Raw genomic sequence first — 24380 nt, forward strand, 5'->3', positions numbered from 1 at the left:
TATTTTCGTACAGATGCAGTTAAGTTACTAGATGTTAAATAAGAAAGCATTAAAAAGGGCAATTTCATTTTCAATAAAAAATTAATATTTATCATATAGGATTAATTAACAAATAATACATATTTTAGAACGATTTTTAAGGGTAAAAAACTTTTATGTTCCCTAATACTGTGAACAAATGGAGTAACTAATTTCCTTCACTGTGCACATGTCAATGTCATATAACAATGGAGATCAACAAAAACATAGAACAATAGGTTTCCTAACCATTCCACTCCATTAACTATGGTCTAATTGTTTTAGTCTAAACCTACTAATAGGTCAAATGAATGGGTACATATAATTTTGAAATTAGGTTGAAAATGCAAGTAACCCACCATTGTTTTGGTTTTCAAAACTGGCGCTTTTTGCTACTAGTGATCTATTACTATGAGACCAGTACCCAGCCAATCACAGCACATGATTTGTGACAGACCATTAGTAGGTTTAGACTAATAGAAAATGTCACATAAGTCAAGGCAGTTAATAGTTCATTACCTTGACCCTTTTGAATCAATTCAAGTCAAATCACCCAGCTCTCAGGGTAGTCAGAAATGCACAATTTATAGTTCCAGGGGTATGGAGGTCAGAGCTTATTCTTACTTAATTAAATTTATTTGTTTAGAAAATATCCAACCCTCTCGATGAGGAGCTTGTTATAACAGTAGTTAAAGAGGTTGATTCTCCCTTCTTGAGAGAGCTGTAAAATAGGGGGATATTCAAACCCCTGCCTTTGTGGTTCCTGGGAGACTCAGTTGGTATGGACATTTTCTAGAAATTCATTCTTGCTGTGACATGTAAAAGAGTTTTCTAACTTTTGACTAACTTGACAAAAGCAGATGAATTTGGTGTTGGTCTGGAAGCTCGAACTTGAAAGGCCTGGCTATAATTTGAGTTACTTTTGAGTTGAACTTATAAAAACAGAGGAAATAATAATAACTATATTGTATAATACCAGTGGCATATATGGGAACTTTCATTTTTTATTGGGCATAAGAGATAGAGAATGGTGGGTAATGTTTAAAACCTTTTTTTTTTTCCATTTTTGGGCAGAGCCTGAATTACAGAAGTTAGGTCCTGAATTGGGACTCAAAATAGAGGCTTTGCACCATCGCATGATGGTAGCCATGGCAGGTCACACAACAATAGAGTTGTTTTTCCCTGAGAAAAATTTTTTTCTCATGTAAATCAGATTAGACCAGATTCAATAATATTGTTCCTGCCTCCTGTCATGGCTGCCATCACGTGATGGTGCAAAGCGTCTATGGTTCCCTTGACCGTTCCCTGAGCCAGATCTTGAAAGGTAACCTTTTTAAAGTTTGCTACATACTTTCTTTATATTTGGAAAAATTCTAACATACTGGCTTTTTAAGATTTATGGATGTAAAATGATTTGATTTCAAAAATCTTAAAAAGCCTTTATAAAATAACTGTTATGAATGTCGCGTTCTGATTGGTTTGGAGCACGTGCTTTATGAGAGCACATTGCACGCGCGCGCACTTTCTGTTGCGTCATTCCTATCTATTATTGTAATTTGTATTTTATAAAAGAAATAAAAAACTTGCTTGCTGTGCTGTGTGCAAACATAAAGCACTTGGGGATTGGCAATAATTTCAATAATTTTAAATTAGTTCCTATAAAAAAAGGCAAACCCATAGATTTGTAAACAAAGATACTGTATCTAGTGCAATCTTGTAACACCCAAATGTTATAAAATGTTTAATTCCTTGCAATCCCAAGCGCAAACAAAATATTATAAAATAATTTTACAATTGTCATTAGCTGAAAGAGAAACTTGAACCTATGACCTTCCGGATGCTAGTCGGATCTTTACAGCCATCTCAATATCAAAAACCCTCTAGCGATTATGTAAGTTGCGATGAAAAAGCTTTTGCTAGACGTCAATCAAGGCATTTCCATGACATTCTATAGGCACATGCCCTCATAGCTTTGTGCTTTCTGACATTTTTATGAAAACACCCTTTGATTGCCGTCCACCAAAATCTTCTTCATCAGGACAGAAACATTAATTGCTAGAGGGCGCGTGTGATTGAGAATGGCTGCAACCAATGAGCTAAAGGAAAGACTCATGATGAGCATTCATTTACTGCAGAAATATTTTCAAGCAATCAAAATACAATCTAGAGTTTGGAAGAGCACAGTGTGAGTTATTTCATTTAACAAATATCTTAAGCCTTCTTTAGAAGACGTCAAATAAGGTGACCCTGGTGTAACAAGTCTTGAGTTTTCCTTTTTCTCCAGTAGACAATAAAAACAGAAGACAAAGTCCTCCACAGGAGTAGGCTTACCCTGCCTTTGTGTAAATAGCACTTACATGTTTGTTCACGGTTTCAATGAAGTCACTTCGATAGTCAAATTCCATTGAGAAAAGGGGAAAAGAGAGAGGAAAAAGAATTGTTGAATTATAATCAGTCATAATCCCTGCCAAAAGCAGCTGTAGAGACTATTACAAAATACTAGTCAAATCCAACTAGAGTTCTTTCATCAATGCTGCATTCTGATTGATTGGACTACTACTAGGCTATGAGTTATATTCTACTTAGTAACGAAAAGTGCCAGCTTTGAAAACCAAAATAGTAAATTTAACTTTAATAAAGCTAACTTGTTTGCATCTATACACTTGACTGACTAGTTGGATTTGACTAAAACAATTGGCCTCATGGGCTATTGACTCCTAGCCCATTCAGGCTCGTCGAAAATAGTTCTCCACTTTCATTTGAAATAGAAGGTTACCAATAATACAGAAAATAACTTAATATGAAGCAAGCAAACATTAGATAAAGTACCAACTGAAGGTGTTTTCATGACATTAACAGCACACCAGCTAATACCAATAATACAGAAAATAACTTAATATAAAGCAAGAAAACATCAGGAAATATAAAGTAAATAAAATTTGCTAAATAGTTCTCCACTTTCGTTTGAAATAGAAGGTTACCAATAATACAGAAAATAACTTAATATGAAACAAGCAAACATTAGATAAAGTACCAACTGAAGGTGTTTTCATGACATTAACAGCACACCAGCAGCATAACTAACTGAGCTATCCTCAAAATCTTCACACTGATTGGACTGGGAATATTTGAGAAACCTGAAGGTCATTTTAGGTGATAAACCATTGAGCTGCTTTAAAGCTTCAACTGCCTGTAAAAAAAGTACACTATTAAAGTAACTTGGTCAAAAGTTTCTTGTACAGAAAACAAAAAACATGTTGGGGTTAGAAATAGATTTCATCAGTGCCGTAGCAAGTCAGTACAAGAGTTCGAGTGCCAAGCTCCCTCGTATTGACATGAAACTTCCTGCCAAATTCAAAGGCAGCTCAACCAAATAGGGAGAAAAAAACATTTCTGGCTTTTATTAGTAAGATATGATTGTAGAATGAGTTCACTACATGATTGCTTTCGTTTATGTTTTGGCTTTTCTGGGGGCAAGTTTAAAAAACTGTGAAAAGTACCAAGAGATTACTGTAATTGTTGTGTACTTACATTCAAGAATACTCCAATTGGATACCTTCCACATATAGTGTTTCTATATTTCTTAATGTACTCAGAAAACCCAACAGCATCAAGCTGTTCAATATAGTCCATACCCTGAAAATAACAAAGATAGAAAAAGAACAATATGAAATAAAGGGATTAGAATACCTCAAAAATAAAGTATCTCACTACTAAAAAATTGTTACGAAAACTTTTTTCATCCCTGACTTTCTCATGTAAGGGGTGTGGGGGCAGTAACAGATATAGCAGCCTCTCCACCCACCTACTCCTCCCCCCTAAAAAAGGAATGAAAACTGAGAATGTCAATTGACCTCCGACTGCTTGAATGTAATGTTGTCCCATTTTAGACCATGTGTCATTCCCTAGAGTATCCTTTCTTTGTTTAACGGTTGTGCTCGGTTGCACATGAGAAGACACATGAACTGGATACAACTCAAATAAAGAATCTCATTCTCAAGGGAATGACACATGGTCTGAAATGGGACAACATTATGTCCAAGCTGAGGAGGTCTATTGGTTGTGCTACGCACCATACTGTGAACACTTCCACAGGTTTATGATTAATTTTTGACAAGTTTTTTGACAAGTTTGTGCTCTTAACTATGTATAAAACCAATTAGGTATCAGTGCTTCCCTTTGATGTTTCAATAAGAGTATAATTATTGTTCATCAGTGTAGCGACATTGAAACAGCAATACCTACAGCCTGTAATTGGTTAGTGGTAAAAAGGGCACAACTGAAAATAGTCAAAAAGAAATCATAAACTCGCGGAAGTGTTCACAGTTTGTATGGCATGGAGCTCAGTTACTAAACAAGTATGTCTATAATCTAAAGAATGAGGAGTTGAAACTTTAGAACTCTGACAAGTTCTAATGTATGTATACCCCTTACCTTCTTATCTAAAGCTTCAATTGATTCATTTATCTGCTCATATCTGCTATCACGATAAAAATAATGAAACCTCTTTCCTAATCAGAAAAAATCATAATTATGGATACAGTAATTATGGATATAGATAGAATTGGGTTACTCTATACTGTATGCTGGAATTTAGGATCTGGAATATAACAAAACCCAAAATTGTCAAAAAGTAAAATCCTGTGTTAATCAAGTTATCTCTTATAATTCTTAAATTTGATTGGTTGATCCTGACTTTTCAATTACCACAAATCGTTTTCATACAAAGCTGGCAATGAACACATGATTTTTTATGGCAATAATAATGGCTGCAAAGAAAGAAACGTTTATACATACCCCAATGACAAAAATCTGATGATACAACAAACAAATTATCTGGATTCAGCAAGTATTTACTAAGTAATTTTCCATATTCTCTTTCCTTCTCTGATGAAAGTGAACCAACAAGGATAGGGACAATAGTAAATTTATTTCTTTTGCTAGAAATAAAAGGAAAACCTGGTAAGTACAAAATATGTTATGCCTGAGAGTTTATTTATGATATATTTATGAGTGAGAAACAACAATTGAATACAACTACAACTCATGTAGTCACATTTAAATCTGGCTACACTAATGGTTATAAAGTCTTCACTATTTTTACTATGATATAGCTTACGACATTCTTGAATTAATTTAGCTAAAGTTTTTGAAGAACCTACTGGTAGATATATTATTTTTATGTCATCAAAGTTCTTTTGGTGTGAATTCAAACATGTCAGTATTGGCAAAAATAGGATGTTTGTATGATGGTGTCATTGACTTGTTCTACCCCACTCCCTTGCACACTTTCTTTTGTTTAGTCAATTAGCATCATTATTATAGTGGGAGGAAAAGTGGGGAACCTCAAGAAAAACCCAAGTTCATGGCAAGGAAGAGAACAACATATCAAACAATCTTAACTCACATATGTTGCTCAGCCGGAAATAGAAACTGTGACCCCAGGCAAGAACGATAGCACCAAAGTAGCACGTGACCCATCTCATTAGTGTTATGTAATATATACAGTATGAGTGGCCGTGTTGTATCAGATATACGCCTCGAGTTGTATATAGGATACAACACAGACACAAATACAGTATATTACTTATCAAACGTCTAGGTTAGTTCCTTTGTGTTTCACTAAAATTTTCAAAATTAAAGTGAATCTGGCCAAGAAAATCCAAAATAAAGTTTATGCAAATGAACACAATTTTGTAACATATTTACAACACTCTTCACGGTTATGATTTCTGTTGTGTTTTCCTCATGAATTATTAATGAGTTTGATCAGATAAGTACATAGCTTAGATCTATAACATACCTTTCCATGGCCTTCGCTATATATGGAAGATGTAGTTCTATACTGTGTTCATCTTCGTCTGTTGATCTATTCATTTTTTCAAATAACCCGGTTTCCATTAACTCTTCAGTTACTGTAGATTGAATGAAAAATAAAATGGAAATCATTATAAGCCTTCACAACCAAAAACCAAGGTAAACATTATATAATCCTATTATGGGCATATTGAAAATTTGTATGTAAGGAAAATGGGAACTTTAGAGGAAAGAAATCATTTTACGGAGATTTAATTAAGAACGACTTGAAAATATTGAAAATTTATCATTATTAACAATATTTTGCTGTATGACTACCACTAATTCAAGAAGGAATGCTGAAATTTTAGGATTAATTGGAATGTAAAATAGTAGGTACATATACAACATTATTTTTTTAATATATAGTATAATTGCATTTTTTTATTTAATTTAGACAAGTTTGATGTAAATCATTCCATGAAAATTCATTCCTTAGTTTTTGAAACAGAATCGAATTAACAGGTGGCTAATTTATATACTAAGTGTAAATACATATTACCATACATAGATAGATATTGTTGCTTTGCAATTATTTCCAAAACAAAATTTTGCAATTATTTCCAAACCAAAATTTTGCAAGGAGTATATCACAATAAATACATACTGTACATCTAATCCTACATTGACCTTTCATAGGCTTACCTTCCTTATCTACTTCTAAATTATACAAAGGAGTATTGTAAAAAGAGCTCCCAGTCAATGCACATCCAGTCAAGAGGACATGATGAGATGGTCCAAGAATGAAAACACGTTTTCTGAAATATGCAAATACATAGAAAAAATACTAAGCTCTATTAAGCTTGTTCGTGGAGCTTATGGTCTGAAAAATACGTTTTGATATCATTACAAATCATGGGGGAGAGGGGATAATGTTGTAGACAGCAGCTAAAATTCGAAAAACTTTTATAATGAATCACCAATGAATTCAGATGACAACAGACATTGGTATTCTAAACAGTTTAAACTAATATCCCTAATATCTTGATATACCAACAAGATATACATGTAAATACAAGTTAGTAAATACATCAAACATGAATAAAATGAATCATCACTGGCTAAGCAGGCACAATGAGTAGTACCAAAGGAGGCATAATGATTCGGTCTGTTTTGATGTATTAGTCTGCTTACACTGTTGTAGGATCTACTTGTTTATAAGCGTACGCCCCACAAGCTCCACAATAACTATAGCCCGCATGCCTGGAAAATACGAAAAAGAAAAATTGTTGAAAAAATGAAAACTATAAATAAGAATGACAAAATTGGAAGGAGACCACAAAACAACAAAGGAACTCACGGAGCAATGATGGCTCTGGCTGGACGATACACGGTATTAACGGTAGAAAGCCAACCATCAAGCTGGTTATTTAATTCTCGAGCTGATATAACAAACAGAAAGATCAATGACTTTTTAAAACGGGAGTATCAAAAATAGAAAAAAGTTCTATCACTGAGAACTTTGCTCGATGAGGAACAAAGCAAGAAGAATATATGGTAAAGGTCTTTGTCTTAAGTACCGTTTGATGAATACCAGCTCCCCGCATGTTTAGCCTTACGAACAGACATTTCACTTGACTGGGAACACGAAAATGGGCAAAACTGATACGTGATGGCTAGGATAAAAAAAACTAGAAATGTTTAGAAGAGGTTCGCGTGCCAAAACTGTAAAAAGATTTTTGTTTCACACTGTGACCGTGAGAGGACTGGGGCGAGAAACAAGAATACCCTGAGCATGAACAATAGGGAGAAAACGCTGGTCGATAAAATTACGTAACAATGAAAAAAATGGAAACAATTACGTGACTGTTAATTACGGAGCCCTGGAAGGGAGATCGTATCATCACTCTATAATCCCATATGAGCAGCTCTTTGTATTATTTTCAAATTCTCTTTCTAATTGGATCATTTCCATTCGCATTCTTTCGAGGGAAAACTATGACTTATGAAATTAGTCTAGTATAGTTTGGGATGATATAATTAATCCGCAATAGGACTACGTGTATTGAATTCAAAAAATTCCTCTGACTGCCAAATTGGACTCGGGCTATCGGCCTCTTCCAATTTTGTCAGTCCTCGGAATTTTTTTCCTCTAATTATTTCCAAATTGTACAGCATGTATCGTAATTACACACCTATTTTCAAAATGACGCGTCCTGTGTAGTTTTCATATGAAAGTATTTCTTGTGTTTTGGCTGCCGTCAATCAAACTTCGGACGATTTGTTTTCATTCAAAAAAGCCCAAAATGATCTTAAAGTTTCAACCGTTTGAATTTTACAGAAAGAAAGACAAGTTTGCTTCGTTTAAGAATTTACAAAGCAAGGATTTCGCAAGAGCAAGCTGTTTTCATGTTTGATTGACGGCAGCCAAAAGCAGAAAACAAAACAAATCGTGAACAGCGCCGGTGGCGCATTTTTGAAAATAGGTGTAATTTACATAGTCTTACATACCTGATGAAGGGCGCAGCATCTCGATCGAAACTTCGAAATGAAATAAGATCTAAAAACAATCTATAAATAATAATCAGAGACAACCCACTTGTCGTTATATACAAACTGATAACTGATACCTTTCGAGAGAAAAAAAGAAGTACAAAGAAGTACAAATATTTTGAGTTTCAATTAACAAGTTGTTGCTTTGTTTTGGGTTGTTTGATTATTTTACTCCTTTACAGAGACTCTGACTCTGACTCTGACTCTGACTCTGACTCTGACTCTGACTCTGACTCTGACTCTGACTCTGACTCTGACTCTGACTCTGACTCTGACTCTGACTCTGACTCTGACTCTGACTCTGACTCTGACTCTGACTCTGACTCTGACTCTGACTCTGACTCTGACTCTGACTCTGACTCTGACTCTGACTCTGACTCTGACTCTGACTCTGACTTTGACTCTGACTCCTTTACAAACTACGTGGCTGCATCTGGAGGGCGTTGGGGCGTGGGACCCGTCATCATCTGTTAGTATTGCGCATGCGTAAATTTGCTTTTATTGCTGTTTTATGCGCATTAATGTTATCTCGATAGATTACGACTGCGGATTTTTCACTCTAACTCAACCTCACAACAATAAACAACTGAAGCTACAAGCGATGGTATTTCTTAATTCCAATAGTAATACATGAGGCTACTTGCTAACGCTGTCATATATAATGGTAAGTTTGGCCCAAAACCATTTCAGTCACTGAAAATTTCACGGGTTAAAAGAATACGCTGATGTACGAACCAGCCAGACAGGCTTACTAAGTTTAACGCGTTTCATCTTGTATCATTAAAATTACGTCAAAAAATCCGTTTCTGAACTGATGCGTGAAATAAAAACAAATTATTACATGTTAAGACTGGTATTTTTATTCAGATACTCGCCTTCCATATTACTCACTCGCTAGCGGACTCGCTCGTTCTTGATATGATATTTAAACTCGTGAATAAAAACGATATCAAGCTCTTAACATGTGACAATCTCTATTTAATCCGTGGAATGAGTAAAGTCAATCAAATGGACACAAAAGAAAACAATGGATTTTTAGGGCCTTTTATAATGTCTGTTAGTCTAACATCGATTTCACAGGTTTTGTGACTTCACTCTAATGATTCCCAGTCAAGGTTGAACATGAGAACTGATATAGTAAATCGTGTATGCGTACAACAGGGGAGAACGTTTCCTCATGCATAAGGCTAATTTTGTTTAGCTATGCACATGCAAATACTGTACTCACTTTGTGAATTTAACGTGTTTTATTTTCGAACTCTTAAAACAAAAGTGATAACTTATTTTCCCGTGGAATATAGTATTCTTTGTTTAACATAACACCTTATTGACCGTACTTATGATGGCGTAGGATAGATAGATCTTTCGTCTTTTACCGCCATGCTAAGCAACAGGTTTTAATTAATTCTTTTGCTATATGTTCTAAGTTTTGAAAATATTATTTTGCTACATTAACTACAATAGCAAAAGAAAACTATCATATTGGTAATACTGAAACATCCATTGTACATTGTGCATGCTGAACAAAGTGCTACATTTTTGTGCTTTAAGCATTTAAAAATTACTACATTGCACGGGAAAATAACATTAACCTTTTGTTTTAGGGAGGAGTTCGATTATACTATAAGGGAAAAACAACTATTTAGCATATTTAAAGTCGCGAAGTGCTCGTTAATTTGCATGTCTACGGCTTATAATGGCTCATAGAAAACAGGTCTAAAATCAAGTCCATCCTCAACTTGGAAGCATCAAGATTGTTTTCTATGTATTCTTTACATCTTCATCGCTTCTTGTTATCATTTTATATATCTTATAGACCGGACCCCTTGCATATGTATTCAAAGCAGCTCAATCTGGGGGACAAAACAAAAGAATTTCAATCTCCTGAGAATTGGAACCTATTGTTTTGTCCCCCAGATTGAGCTGCATTCCCAAAGTGCTGCAAGGGGTCTATCTATACCTTTCTTAGTCAGCATTACATGCATATTGATGGTATCCGTATTCATGTCCGTGTCTTCTCCGTTTTCCCATTGCAGACCACGTGTCATTCTCTTGAGAATAAGATTCTTTCTTTCGTTCGTATCCATATTCATGTGTCTTCTCATGCACAACCCGGCGTTCAACAAAGAAATGATACTCTAGGGAATGACATGTAGTCTGAAATGGAATTAAAAACATTTCAGCTGATCTGAAATAGAGACGTAGAACTGATGTCACTGTAAAACTGAGGTGTCGTAAAACCAGCGAAACTAATAATAACATATCGGCCACCGCAATACAAAATATAAAACTCATTTTTTCCTCCGTCATTGTTATCAAAAACATATTACTAAGGTGTTTTTTGCTTGTTTGTTTTTTTTTTTTTTTTTTTGTTTTTGTTTGTTTGTTTGTTTGTTTTTTTCATTTGGTGATCTGCAAATCTGTGATTTCAAGAGGAAAAGTGATACCTCAGTTTTGCAAGGTTTCTTAATTTTGATTCTGGTTAGTTAAAATGTTTTCTTAGATCAGCTGGTTAAGCCAAAGGTAAAGAGGTGTTTTATTTAAACCAGTTTTGTAAGCCATGTTCCTATAACCACACTATTTAATTATCACCATAGCGTGAAGCGAAGAACGTAGTTATGGATTCTTTAATAGACCTTTATTCCGGCTTGCACGTACTGTTTTCCCATTTCAGACCACCATGTTATTCCCTAGAGTATCATATCTTTGTTTAACAGTTGCACATGAGAAGGCAAATGAATATGGATACAACTCAAACAAAGAATTTTCATTCTTAGGGGAAAGACACATAGACTGAAGTTGGCATTTCAATAACTCTTTGGATAGTTTGCAAACGCGCTTGCTTGATTCTTTTGAAATAATAGGCTATGGCACGTAACTCAATATTTTCAGATTGATTCTACATGAAGTAATTGTGTAGCAATGTGTTCACGCGGAAACATAAAACCATTTTGACACGTAAGGCTAGTCAGTTAGTCAGTGCAGAACAATGGTTATTCCCCCGGAGGTACCGGGGATGCTTGTAGGAAATTTTCAAAAAGACCCCTAAAAGATACCGGAAGTCTTTAAAAACGGGCGTGGCTGAATGATTTTAAACCCCTAAGGGATACCACAACAAATAATATTAAATTAAAATAAATGCAAAGATAAAATGGTCTTCAAAAGCAAAGGCTATCTAATGTACGAAAGCATTTTTTAGAATCACCAAGCCACAAGACCAAAGTCATTTGCCATCTCGATGCGGTGCGCTTCTCTCCTTTTCCGACTCCCTAAGAGATACCAGAAAATGCTGATTTTCAAAAATTCGCATTTAACACCCTAAAAAAAATACCAAATCGCGAATTTTTACCCCTAAAAGATACGACGAGCATCCCCGGTACTTTTTTCCCGGAGTCCCCCCCCCCCCCCCCGGGGGTTATTCAAATTGGTCTCCATTTCAATTCAGTCGAGATTTCAATTCGATGTATTCGGTTTGAATTCATTTGCATTAGAGAGATACATTTACGTATGTACTATCTGCAAACCCAAACCCCAGTACAGTCATACAAACATTTGTAAATTTACGGATTGTACTCAAGATATTGTGCGATTTCCTAATCGCTTCAGTTTCTCTTTGTTGACAGGGGAATACTGATAACGTTATTTCTCGTCGTGGGCCGCCGTTCATAAATACTGCAAACAAGTCCTTCAGTAGCTCAATAAAACCTACATCACGATTGCTCACCTGGTATTGGTCAGCCTGTGGCGTTTGTCTTATTTTATATCTGTCACTATATTTGTATTCTCTGGCTAAAAATTACAACTTTACACCCCTACCACCACCGACAGAATCAACTGAGTTGTTGTACCAAAGAATACTTCAGAATAAACTCCAAACAAAAGAGCAATTATTTCATCAACTTGAGCAAGAGTTTAGGAATCAATGGTGCCGACAGAGAAAGACGCGGGTCAACTGGGAACAAGTAATGCGACCGTGTTCGGATAATATGGCCTGGGGTCAAGTGAAGCCAGGATGGGACAAAAGCCAACGAACAAGTGTATCAATGAGTACCATCTATTATCAGGATATTCGTCCAGCCAGAGAGTTTAGTAGAATATTCATTCAATCGAGAACAAAGGATGGTCAAATCAAACGGATTGGTGGGGATTCTTGGAGAGTATATCTACGTGGACCGTCATCCATTGCTGCCACTGTGTTTGATCATAATAATGGCACATACGAAGCTCTGTTTCTCGTTATGGAACCAGGGACGTACACACTAAAAGTCATTCTTGATTTTAGCATATGTGATGGGTTTAGGGATCCTCCCATCGATTGGTTTATCAAAGGTATGACAGAAATCTACGAGATCTTGTCAGTATGAGCCTCGCTTTCATGACGCGGTGAAATAATTAATAATAAAATGCTATATTGAAGGTCACGGCCAGTTCATCACAGGGAAGGATCAAGCAATAATAATCTGAGAGGGGGGAAGGGGTGGAGCGGAATGAAAAGGTCTTCATTAGACGAATCTCAGTGCTTAGTGACTAGGCTAAACAAATCCAGAAGATGTTGCGCCCCAAGAAAATTCTTAAGACTGGTTTCCAGACATGTTATTTTCTGCGTTCTGCGGATATGTTGGACAAAATAAGATAAAAAAATAATGTCTTAAACCAAAAAAGAGGTAGAGCCGAGTTGCAGCACCATCCGATGGCCCCTCCCCCCTGCCCCCTTCCTAAATCCACCCCTGTTGGTCATGAATTGTTCTTATGAATTGTTCTTATCGTGACTTCAGAATTAAAGGCAACGCAAAGGGAGTTGTTCCTTTACCTTTTCTCGATCAATTAAAGCTAATGAACTCATTTTCATATTAGATACCAATCTCTTGCTTGAAATAAGATGCATAAGTTGCTTGGTATTGCTTGGAGGATCAGCTTAATAGACGTCTACGGCTTTGACGTAATGTTTTCCCATTTCAGACCACATGTCATTCCCTAGAGTATCATTTCTCTGTTTAAGGTTTGCACTCCGTTGCACATGAGAAAACACATGAATATGGATACAGCTCAAACAAAGAATCTTATTTTCAAGGGAATGACACGTGGTCTGAAATGGGAAAACATTACCCCAAGCCGAAGAGGTACGTCTATTTGATACATTACAACCGCAGTACAAATGTGTATTTCATATATATTCTCATACACATATTTTAAAAAGTGGGAAGGCGGTTGAAAAAAAAAATCAAATCGTCCAATCCAAATAAAAGGGCCGTTGACTGATGGTGCTAGTTTGATGATTTCAGGCAATCATCACGGAAAGGAGCAAGAGGAGGGGATGTTAGGCTATTTAGATGATTACCTACATGAAACAATAGACGGACAGCTGTCTATCAGCATAACTAAAACCCGAATAGCCACGCCTATTGAAGGTAAGTATAATGATTATAGGTAAAGGGGAAGAAAATAGATGGATCTTTGGCAAATGTGAAAATGCAATAATGGATTGTAAGGAAGCAGACTTTGGCCTGATGAATAGGACACAGACACGGTCATTATAACGAGCTTCCTCTTTAAATACAAATCAGTTTTTACTCTTCACATAAATGTTTCTGGCTAGTCATTAATGTGCGAGAGAGGAAAGCGGTCTCGTTTACATAATAATAATAATAATAATAATAATAATAATAATGATGATGATAATAAAATAACATTGCAAGAACATTCAAATTAATCACATCTTAAGGACATTTCAAACATTCTAAGTATTTAAACTGCACCTTAACAACATTACAGTTAAGTTTAGTAAATCTTATTATGAACTTTTTTAAATATATTTATTTATTTATTTATTTATTTTTATCCTTTTTTAAGTGAGTACCATCTTAAAGAGCACTATATGATAAACATTTAGAAACTATTATTCGAAATAAGACATCTTACGATATAGCTATATACACATATATTTTTTCCCCTCTATAATTGGTTTTAAGTGATTGTATTATTAGTCCTGTCATGCTTGTAGGTTACGAAATTACGCCCTATCTAGCTTACCTAATTAGCATTCAAACGTGTTTACTGCTGATAATAAAAAAAAATTATTATTATACTGCTGATAATAATAATAAAAAAAAAATAATAAAATAATAATAATAATAATAATAAAATAATAATAATATAATAATGATAATAATAATATTGATAAAATAATAATAATAATAATAATGAAATAATAATAATAATAATAATAAATAATATTAAATAATAATATTAATAATAATAATAAATAATAATAAATAATTATATTTTTTTTAAATAATAAAGACAAAGTATTATTTATTCCGCTAGGTACTAAATTTCTTCACTAAGAAAAAAAAATCTATATAGATATATACGACGTATAGATTATCTCTTCATATATCCTACAATAAAAAATATATCTATTTATAATAATAATAGAAAAAAAAGAGAAAAAGAAAAACTATAATAAAATATACTATAATAAAAATATATCTACTAATGTATACCATAAAATCTATTTAGTAAAAATTAATCCTAATAATATATGTTTAAAAAAAATAGTAATAATGGCAAACACTTATAAATATATATATGTGTGTTAAGTATTTAGTTAATTGCTGCATTTGCAGTCTCAACATCCAAGTCTATGTCCTTTATGTTCCTAAATACTCTTCTTGTGGTTCTTGAGCCCCTAAGGCATATAAGAGCTGATCTCAAAAGGGAGTAAGAAACCTTTGCTCGTATCCAGGATACAGTGGTGGCATAATCTTCTCCTTTCTTGTTGGCAATTAGTTCGGCGAGCCTACTGTGGTATCTTCTACACTCATCTGCCATACCTCCAGTTGTAGTGAATACTAATGGCGTAAAAGTCGCTTGTTCAACTTCCAAGACTCTGCTAGCATACTTGCGCTTCTTCTCATTCTCATGCAGGTGGTATATTTGCTGGGGGGTGAGGTCTTTGTAGGACTCTGCATTTGGGTGACACACCCTAACATCAAAGAATGCAGATCTCTGCCTTTCCCAAAAGCCACGTGCATGAACGTCAAGGCGAGCATCAGAAGCTTTATAAGAACCTCTGGTCAGGATTTCTCCTGTAACGTCTTGAAGTACTGGTTCTATTTCAACGTCATTGCAGACCATGCTCAACAGTTCTGCTTCAAGATCGCGCAGCTCGTTGTGGCGCTGAATAACAAATCCGCCACGTCTACAGATCATAGCATGATCCACATTAAACAAATCCCCGCACACACATACCGATGGGCTGTCAGTGATTTCCCAGTCGTATCTAAGTTTGATAGCATCTCTGAATTCTCTTTTGTTCAAATCGAAGTCCATGTCCTTGATGGGGATTACCGTCAGCCAATTAGATGCGCACTTTTCTGTAGAAAGCTCAACAGCTCTCTTTGTCCTTTGGGGTAAGGAATTCTTCAAATTCTCTACCAACTCACGTAGATTTTCATCTTTCTCCTTACGTGCATTTTGCTGCAATGTTCTTATTGTGGTGTCATTTGGTGGTTTATGCGTTTGAGATATTATTTGTTCAGCAAGTGGAGCAGTTGTCTTGATTGACGTTGTGTACTCTGAGGCTGCGACCTGACTTGGGTTTGTAAATCCAAGTCCCCCCATCCGCACTGGCAATGCCAGGATATCTCGCTCGATCGGTGTGCAATTGTGTTCTGTAATTGATGGTATTAACACATCCGCTACAGCACGCTCTAGTGGTTCTAGTAGATCTTCAATATCTGGTAGTGTTCTGAGGTAGTATGTCCATCGATGTCTTAGACCAAAGGTGAACCCTACGTAGCAGGCTTGGGGTTGTGATTTAGCAAACTCTGCTAACCTTGTTATTTGACTTATCCAGTCTTCCACTTTTCCATTCACGTATTCTTCAAGATATGTTCTTGAACCAATAATAATAAATAATAATAACAATAATAAAATAATAATGATAATAATAATAAGATAATGATAAAATAATAATAATAATAATAAAATAATAATGATAATAATAATAAAATAAAATAAATAATAATGATAATAAATAATAATAATAATAAAATAATAATAATAATAATAAAATGATAATAATAAAAATGATAAATAATAATAATAATAATAATAATTTTAAAAAAGTAAAATAAAATAATAATAATAATATATCATATATCATGTGTGGGGATCTTTTGTATATTTTTCAAAGGAATTTTAACCCAGGAAGCTTGTGGTGGAGGTTGCGATTTCCTCATTGATGGATATGGTAGATGGATCAATAACACGGATTGGCTTCCATTTATAAAAGGTACATGTATACAAGTGATTGATTTATGTAGGAAGCAATGCGGTGTAAGCTAGAATATGCATGGTTATCGACACTTTCCTTGCACGGACACACGTATAAGATATGTTGTAAGTGAATTGGTGCTAGCCCAAAGATAAAATTGCTGCCTGAAACATCGTAACAGTATTGCGTTGTGCCGACGTTACCGGAAAAACCGCATACTTAATTGTCCAAATCCGTAGATAATATCGGCCCCAAGCCCCTGTCTCTGAGGATGGGAGATAGATGTATTCGTGTAGCTTAATCTTAGCTGCTGCAACTGTATGAGGATGGGAGATAGATGTATTCATGTAGCTTAATCTTAGCTGCTGCAACTGTATGACGATGGTATATAGATGTATTCATGTAGCTTAATCTTAGCTGCTGCAACTGTCGAAGTGGATGTTGAAGCCTGTAGCATGGCCGGGATACAGTTGATGGTATTATAGTCTCAGTTTACAGGCCCTCGTTATTATTTACATGTTCATGCTAAATGAGTCATTGACCTATGATATCTCGTATTGCATTCCATTAGAGGCGGATATTCCTAGAGTAGAATCAGGACGAAGAGGTCCATCAGGTATGCTCATCTCGTATGGAGACTCTGTAACAATGCGGTTTGGTCTATCTTTGGCAAGGAATAAAAAGATATGTGGTGAACTGTACAAGTCGTGTTCTTATAGATATAACTGGATCTACCCTATTGTCAACCCAAAGGTACAAACTCTTAAAGTGCCTATCACCCTTCTGACAATATTTACAGTATTGATTCTACATGGGGTAAGATGTCGAATAACCTGAAAAAATTTCATAGTCTGAGTACAGCTTCTTGTAGTTATGAAGGTTTTTCCATGCCATATGCTGATGTTGTGACGTATGAAGAGGCATTTATGGTTATTTGTTGTTCCTTGTAATTCGAAACACCGGCTTCTATGTGAAAAATAGCTTGCAATAATTTCTATAAGAGCAATGGGCAAAACAATGACGTATTTCAAATTTAATTTATCTGTGCCAGTAAGGTTTTGTATATTAAATGATTACTCCTCATACGTCACAACATTAGCATATGGCATGGAAAAACCTTTATAACTTCAAGAAGCCGCACTCAAACTATGAAATTTTTTCGGGCTTTTCCACATCTTACCCCATGTAGAATCAATACTTTGAATATTGTCAGAAGGGTGATAGGCACTTTAAATAGATTTACCCTGACTTTGCTTTGAATCACGTTATGCATCAGTAGCAGTAGCCTTAATGGCACTTGCTTCTCAACTCTAAGATCCCGGGGTTGCGATTCGTGGACTCAGCATCACATGTGAGTGTGTTGGGTTTTCCAATCCTTAAAAAACGTAACCCGGCCGTGGCCTGACGTAGATCATTCAGGTTTCAATAAAATGGAAGAACCATTGTTTGGTAGGTTGGTAGGTAGGTTGGTAGTTTGGTAAGTTGGTAAGTCGGTGGGTCGGGTGGGTCGGGTGGGTCGGGTGGGTCGGGTGGGTCGGGTGGGTCGGGTGGGTCGGGTGGGTCGGTGGGTCGGGTGGGTCGGTGGGTCGGTGGGTCGGTGGGTTGGTAGGCTGGTAGGTTGGTAGGTTGGTAGGTTGGTAGGTTGGTAGGTTGGTAGGTGGCCAGTAGGATGGTAGGTGGCCAGTAGGATGGTTATTGGGTGACTCCTGGGGACTGGCTGGGTTGATTTGTTATGAATGGTACTACCGGGGTCAAATTTCTAATCAGTTTCGTTCTTGTTTTCTTTTTTTTGTTTTTTTTTTTGTTTTTTGTTTTGTTTTGTTTTTTTTTTTTTTTTTTGTTGTTGTTGTTGTTGTTGAAGACTGAGATGCATCAGAAGAACGATGACTTTGATTTTAATGAAGACCTTGTCATCCATTACATAAGACAGGTCCTGGAACAACTTGTCACGGACGATACTAGCAGCACCTTAGTCATAAATATGGGCTTACATTTCGTCATGTCAATAAACTTCACTACTTACCAGCATTTTATTGACAAAACCATTGGAGTTTTCTTAGAAAACCAATATCGTGTTGGCCAAAACAAGTCACAATTAAAACACAAAACGATAATTATTTGGAAAACTACAACAACCGTTATCAGAGAACTCGGTTCTTTTCCATCAAATTCAACAAAATGGAGATTCCTTACGACTCAGGTAACATGTTTGCGTTTAATCTATACTCCCCTTTATTTGACTTAGGTTAAGGCGATCGTTAGGAGTTGGCTAAGGATGGTCAGGTTGAGAAGCGGCCATTCATACAGTCAATTCAAAAAACGTTGTCGTCGACCGGCTCAAGCCTACGCGACTGGACCGAAAGGAATATGGGTAAAAATCACTGAAGCGGTTAAATATTCGTTCTGAATTAATTGTTCCCGCTAGTAATAAGATAATAATGGCGACAAACAATCCATCAAATGCATGTCTTTGGGTTTAGGGAAAGAAACACAAAGTAGTTAAGTTCACAATTCGAAAATATGAAGGTATTAAAAAAACTTCTCCTTAAACACTTCCCGCTCGCCTACGAAGGTTCGTGCTGTAAACCAGGCATAACTAGTCAGATAAAATTATGAAGTCAACTCGGCTTCAATGATTGCTACCCAGAGTTCCTTTCGGTCCAGTCGAGTAGGCTTGAGTTGGTCGATGACAACATTGTTTGAATTTACTGTATACTAAAGGAAACGGAAAGAAACAAGGAATAAAGGACAATAAAATGAAAGATAAAGAAGATAAAGCAAATGAAAAGATTGAAACGCAGATGTATTTTACCGGTTTGACTATGGTTCTTCATTATTTCCACAGCGAATACTTCTCTTCAATTCCTACGCAATGTGGGCAATGTGTAAGGCTGGGATCCCTGTGCTTGATGTTCATCCAGTTACAGATTCCTACCCGCCTGGGGCAGATGATGGGGCTCATTATCCAGATTCTGTATTCAGTAATGCTGAAAAAGCCTTGGAAATCTTAAAATTAAATGAATTAAATGGCAAGAAAAGATTTAACAGGACAACAAAACTGACACCAAATCCAAAATTGCGGTGAAAAAGTGAACATAAAACTAAACCATTTTATCTAACAAATCATTGCCCAAGTGAAAAACGAATAGACAATCCATTAATTACAATGACCTGCGCGCGCTGTCACTCTGTGGTTTAGACGTCACTGACACGAGTGAAAAATGTCTGCGCATGCTCTAAATCCGTATGTAAATTAGTCAAACATATGTAAATTTGACTTTCAAACATGCCTGATAAATTGGACTTCACAAAATGCCAAAACTTGGTGTCCATGCTTGAAACTTTATCTAATTCTTTTATATTGTGTTTGTTAATACAGTATCTTGGTCTGACAAAAGTATACTTGCGAAATGTTTTGTATACTTGGAGAAAACAAACATTTATTTTCTCACTCAAACTCTTCAAAATTCTTAGAAAACGTGCTGAAATGCACGCATGCGCAAACGTTTTTCTCTAGTGTCGACGTCACTTATTTCGGTAATTGATGACGAAATAAAGTGCGTAATCGATTCATTTTCATGCTTTCCAGCATTTTATAAAAAACACCGCGAGAAAGAGAGCATTGGAAGGTGAGGCTTATTGTGATATTTAGTTTTATTCAGTATGAGTCCCGAATTCGGATAAAAAAAGCATTTTGGTGTTTTGAAAATGTCTAAGAAGCAACAGAAGAAGAAGAAGAAGAAGGAGAAGAAGAAGAACGAGAAAAGAAGGCCCAGACGTGAGTTCTATAAATCCGCTTCGTAGTTCGACGTCGGGCATTTTCCTTCAAACTTTCCACATTTAGCTAAGCCGTCATAACAAAGTTGTAGCTGGAAGAGACACCATATTGAATTTCATTTATGCAAGTGTTTCTCGGATCCGTATTTGCGGCTCTGTTTCTGGATAAGATCCTTAGCAGTTAGAGCTCAGCGGTTAGCGGTAAACCTGATGCTAAAGGTCTCTATTACTAATAGACAAGCAATACTGACAATACTAAAAAAGCAATTTTTATTTAACAGTTTTAATGTGACAACTGGAAAACAGAAAGTTGTTTTGCAGTTGAATTTTCCTCTTGACTTATGTTAAAGGTTTTCATGTCGTTTTTGGAGAAACGCTGTCAACAAAACGCGCACGATCACCTCTCCGCTTTTCGGACTCTCTTTTCACAGCTTGGATTTTCACTTATTCCATTTGTCAATCAAGTAATATGTCAAAGAGGTAACCATGTCTAGAAGGAGTTAGTCTTCTCAAGTTTAAAGCTCTGTTCAATGGCGGTTGCAACAGAGTCTTTTAGCCACCCCAGTACGGATGTCCGATAGGCGAAGGGAATAGATGATGGGGTTGATGAGAGACTGCAAATGGAAAAATGTCACGTAAATACCTTGCGATATATATCTGAAGTCATCACTCCAGTTACCCTTCACAGCTCCTACGATCTTCAAAACCAATATTGGACACAAACACGCCACGGATGCTAGCACTATCAAGCCTAGAGTGAAAATGCGCTTGTATTCCTTGATTTTACTTTGCTGGACTACAGGTTCTTGTTGGGCAGCGATGGCCCTCATCTGTCGACGGGCCGTCAGGTGTATTTTAGTAACGCAAAATAAGATGACAACGAAGCTGAGACCGATAGTTAGAATCACAGGAAGCTGCCTCGCCCAGTAGGAGTCGTTCACCAGGAATCTACTTGCTGGAAGTACTGTCCCCAAGAGGACCCAGCTAACTGCTATTGCTATCATCAGTTTCTTTGAGGTGACAGAAGTCTGATAGTACAGGGGATGTTCTATGTAGAGGTATCTTTCCAGGCTGATGATCGCCGTGGTAACAGCTGTCAATGCACTACAGAGTACCTCAAGCATCACACAGGACATGGTCAATTCACAAATATATGTACATTGGTTTATGATACAGATTAGCAAAGAAACAAACAGCGGTTGTACGACGAGTCCGATTAGAAGATCACTAAGCGAAAGGATGGCCACAACGAGGTAATAGCTGTTAGATCTGAGTTGTTTATTTTCCAACACGGTCCAAATTACCAGCGAATTGATGAGGACAGTTGGCGGAGAGGTAACGACGTTGATGACAACTAGACAAATCCACGTCGGAAAGACTGATGCTGAAAGATTGGTAATGTTTTTTGGTTCAAAATCAATAGTTATCGGGCATTGAACATTGGAAATGTTTTGGTTTGATGTCGATGCCATGACCCACTAACCAGAATCCGTCCCGTTAACAGAATCTTTAATTTGAACGTTCCTCGCCCAACGTAAAATAGTTTGTTTTCCCCCTCAAATGTTTTCGTCTTATATTAAACTCAATTGAGTGTTTCATTAGGAAACTCAATCTTTGGATATTAGTCTTTTGTAATGTTAATTCTTAATGGAAAAAGACATTAAAAGTGCCAATTGTTTGAACGCAATTAACGTTTTCCCCCAGTTTTCGGAGATGAAATAGAATTTCTATAGTGATTATTTTTATATTCTCGGAGATTAAATAGCTTTTTTTAACAATGAGCATTTCATTTCCTCTTATTTATTTATTTGCTCCTATTTAAAGGAAGTGCTATGAAAACACGTTTTTTTCTTTAAACTTTATTTAAAAATAAATCGACCATACGCAACCACATTACTGCGAGGCCGTGATAACAGGTGGATCATGATTACGTAATCATAGAAGTTTGTACGAATATAGCCGATTAGGATTGGGTGGGATTTTCAAAATTTAAACCGTTTTTGAAAAGATATTTTCTTTTTTATTTATTACCGTTGATATTATGGATATTAGGAAGCTACAAATCCAGAAAATAGAATGTTTGTTTTCAAAATGAAAAGTTCGGCACGTAAATATACAAATTCTTGACCATTAGTTAAAAGAAGATGAACTCGTAAAAGGTGGTTACTGTGTGTAAAAACCTACATTGATATCGTTTTCAGTCCGACAACTGATATGCATGCCTGCTGATTATTGGAGTTTGAAAAGGCGACAAAATTGAGCGGAGTTACGTACAGTCAAGGTGATCCAGATTTCTAAAACTCATGAGAAAACAAAGCAAATCACTACTGTGACGGTGGTTTGGAAATCTGTTCTTAATTTTCATTAAATTTCGTAAATTTTTTCTTCGATTTTCTCCAAGAAATATTCATGAGTTTGAGAAATCTGGATCACTTTGATTATACGTAACTCCGCTCAATTTTGTTGCCTTTTCAAAATTTGAAACACTTGAGAGAGTTCTTCCTTCGATTTCCAAACACCGAAAAGTGAGTTTCGGCGTTTGGAAATCGAAGGAGAACTCTCTCGCGTGTTTGAAATATTACTTCTATATATTTTGTCGTGTTTGCCAAATTCAAAATGGCGGACGAAAGCGTGGTGGCTTATGCTGCCGTAAGACTTTCTCTAGCACGTCTAGCTCGTACGGCTTCCGAGATTTTCTCACTTTTTTTATCGTCACACCATTTTTATATACTTTCCATCATTTTGAAATACTTTTTCGGCGATAGAAATAATCGTTTTCCTCGTCTTCCCAGTCTGGACAATCTAGACGCCATTTTGTTTTGAAAAAGAAGAAACCACATAACCATGGCAACAGTGCAATTTCACATGTGAAATAACAAATTACTCGTGAAACTTCAACTTGAAATTTGGAAGTAATTTGTCCTCTATGATATGGTGTTATGAGGAAATAAAAAACGTGCGCGCATGCTGTGTGCATTTATAAAGCACGCGGGAATAGGTAGAACACGAAAGAAGTGTTAGAAGAAGCACGAAGTGTAGCATACCTATTTTTACGCTGGAAAATCTCGCCAAAATATATGTCTATTGATTAGCGAGATCTTCGAGTGTAAAAAAAAAATCGAGTCTGCAAAGCAGGCTTATTATTTTTCTGTTCTACAAATCAGGAAATTACCTGAGAAAAGCTCATTAGAGTGCTTTTAGTCTCACTGTTGAATAGGTGACGTCAACTAAATTAGATAAGTTATTTACTATTTTAGGTGACGTCACCTAAATTTGAAACTACGAGTAAACAGCTACTGAGATCAGCGGGAAAAACGATGATACAAATGAATGTCTATTCACTAATTCTCTGGTAAAACAACCCCCCGGATTAGCATGACCGTTATTTGGCGCGCTTTTACTATTTCAGTTGACGTCAACTAAATAGTTATCTAAGTTAGATAAATTTATTTAACTAGTCAACAGTGAGACTAAAAGCACTCTAAAGCGCCAATATTTTCTACTCTAAATTACGTATGAAAGTTAAAATATTTTTCGAAAAGTGGCAAAAAAACTTTGTGTGTGTGTGTATGGGATCACAGGGAGGAGCCTGCTGATTTAGATAAAACTGAAAGGTGAAAATAGAATGGGATAAAGCCGATTGGCTTTCAAAATTATTTCTTTGTTCAAGGTCAAGTCTAGTGTCTTCCATAACGCAAAAAGTAATTAAATCGCTAATGAATATTTTTACAATGGAGGGACCATTTACTGATGTGAACTAAAAATAACCACATTAGGCTAGCGCGAAAAAAAAGGTTATTTCATTATGATCTATCTTATTTTATCTTTGTTTCCAGCATTTCCAGGTCACTTAGGTATAGGTCCTAAAGAACCCCAGCACAATTACGCAATTTTTCCATTATATCGCGGGTGAATCAGAAAGAAAAAACAACAACAAAGCATCTTATGACCAGTTTAC

General features: G+C 36.0%; 3 protein-coding genes across 3 annotated transcripts; 1 reads left to right on the forward strand and 2 right to left on the reverse strand.

The window, feature by feature from the left end:
* Positions 1–1744: 1744 nt before the first annotated feature.
* Positions 1745–7575, reverse strand: LOC116302746 (protein MEMO1). Its single transcript, XM_089040794.1, has 9 exons — positions 7395–7575; positions 7175–7256; positions 7009–7077; positions 6520–6632; positions 5822–5933; positions 4816–4958; positions 4453–4529; positions 3550–3654; positions 1745–3208 (listed from the first exon to the last, which is right to left on the reverse strand). The coding sequence occupies exons 1-9, from the start codon at positions 7441–7443 to the stop codon at positions 3068–3070; spliced, it is 891 nt and encodes a 296-aa protein (XP_088896920.1). The 5' UTR covers positions 7444–7575; the 3' UTR covers positions 1745–3067.
* A 1240-nt stretch (positions 7576–8815) lies between these two features.
* On the forward strand, positions 8816–22033 carry LOC116302736 (uncharacterized). The gene is made up of 7 exons (XM_089024229.1): positions 8816–9031; positions 11991–12696; positions 13650–13775; positions 16565–16663; positions 17217–17398; positions 18507–18845; positions 19491–22033. The coding sequence occupies exons 1-7, from the start codon at positions 9029–9031 to the stop codon at positions 19728–19730; spliced, it is 1695 nt and encodes a 564-aa protein (XP_088880355.1). The 5' UTR covers positions 8816–9028; the 3' UTR covers positions 19731–22033.
* LOC148905124 (uncharacterized) lies at positions 14971–16275 on the reverse strand (the record flags this gene model as incomplete). Its single annotated transcript, XM_089023951.1, has 1 exon — positions 14971–16275. A coding segment is annotated over one exon (1305 nt), but the record flags the coding sequence as incomplete, so codon positions are not given.
* Positions 22034–24380: the final 2347 nt, after the last annotated feature.

This window comes from Actinia tenebrosa, unplaced genomic scaffold (genome assembly GCF_029948245.1).
Source record: "Actinia tenebrosa isolate PJP-AT-01 unplaced genomic scaffold, QUT_ActTen_1.0 PGA_scaffold8__29_contigs__length_14323225, whole genome shotgun sequence".
Classification (NCBI taxonomy): domain Eukaryota; kingdom Metazoa; phylum Cnidaria; class Anthozoa; order Actiniaria; family Actiniidae; genus Actinia; species Actinia tenebrosa.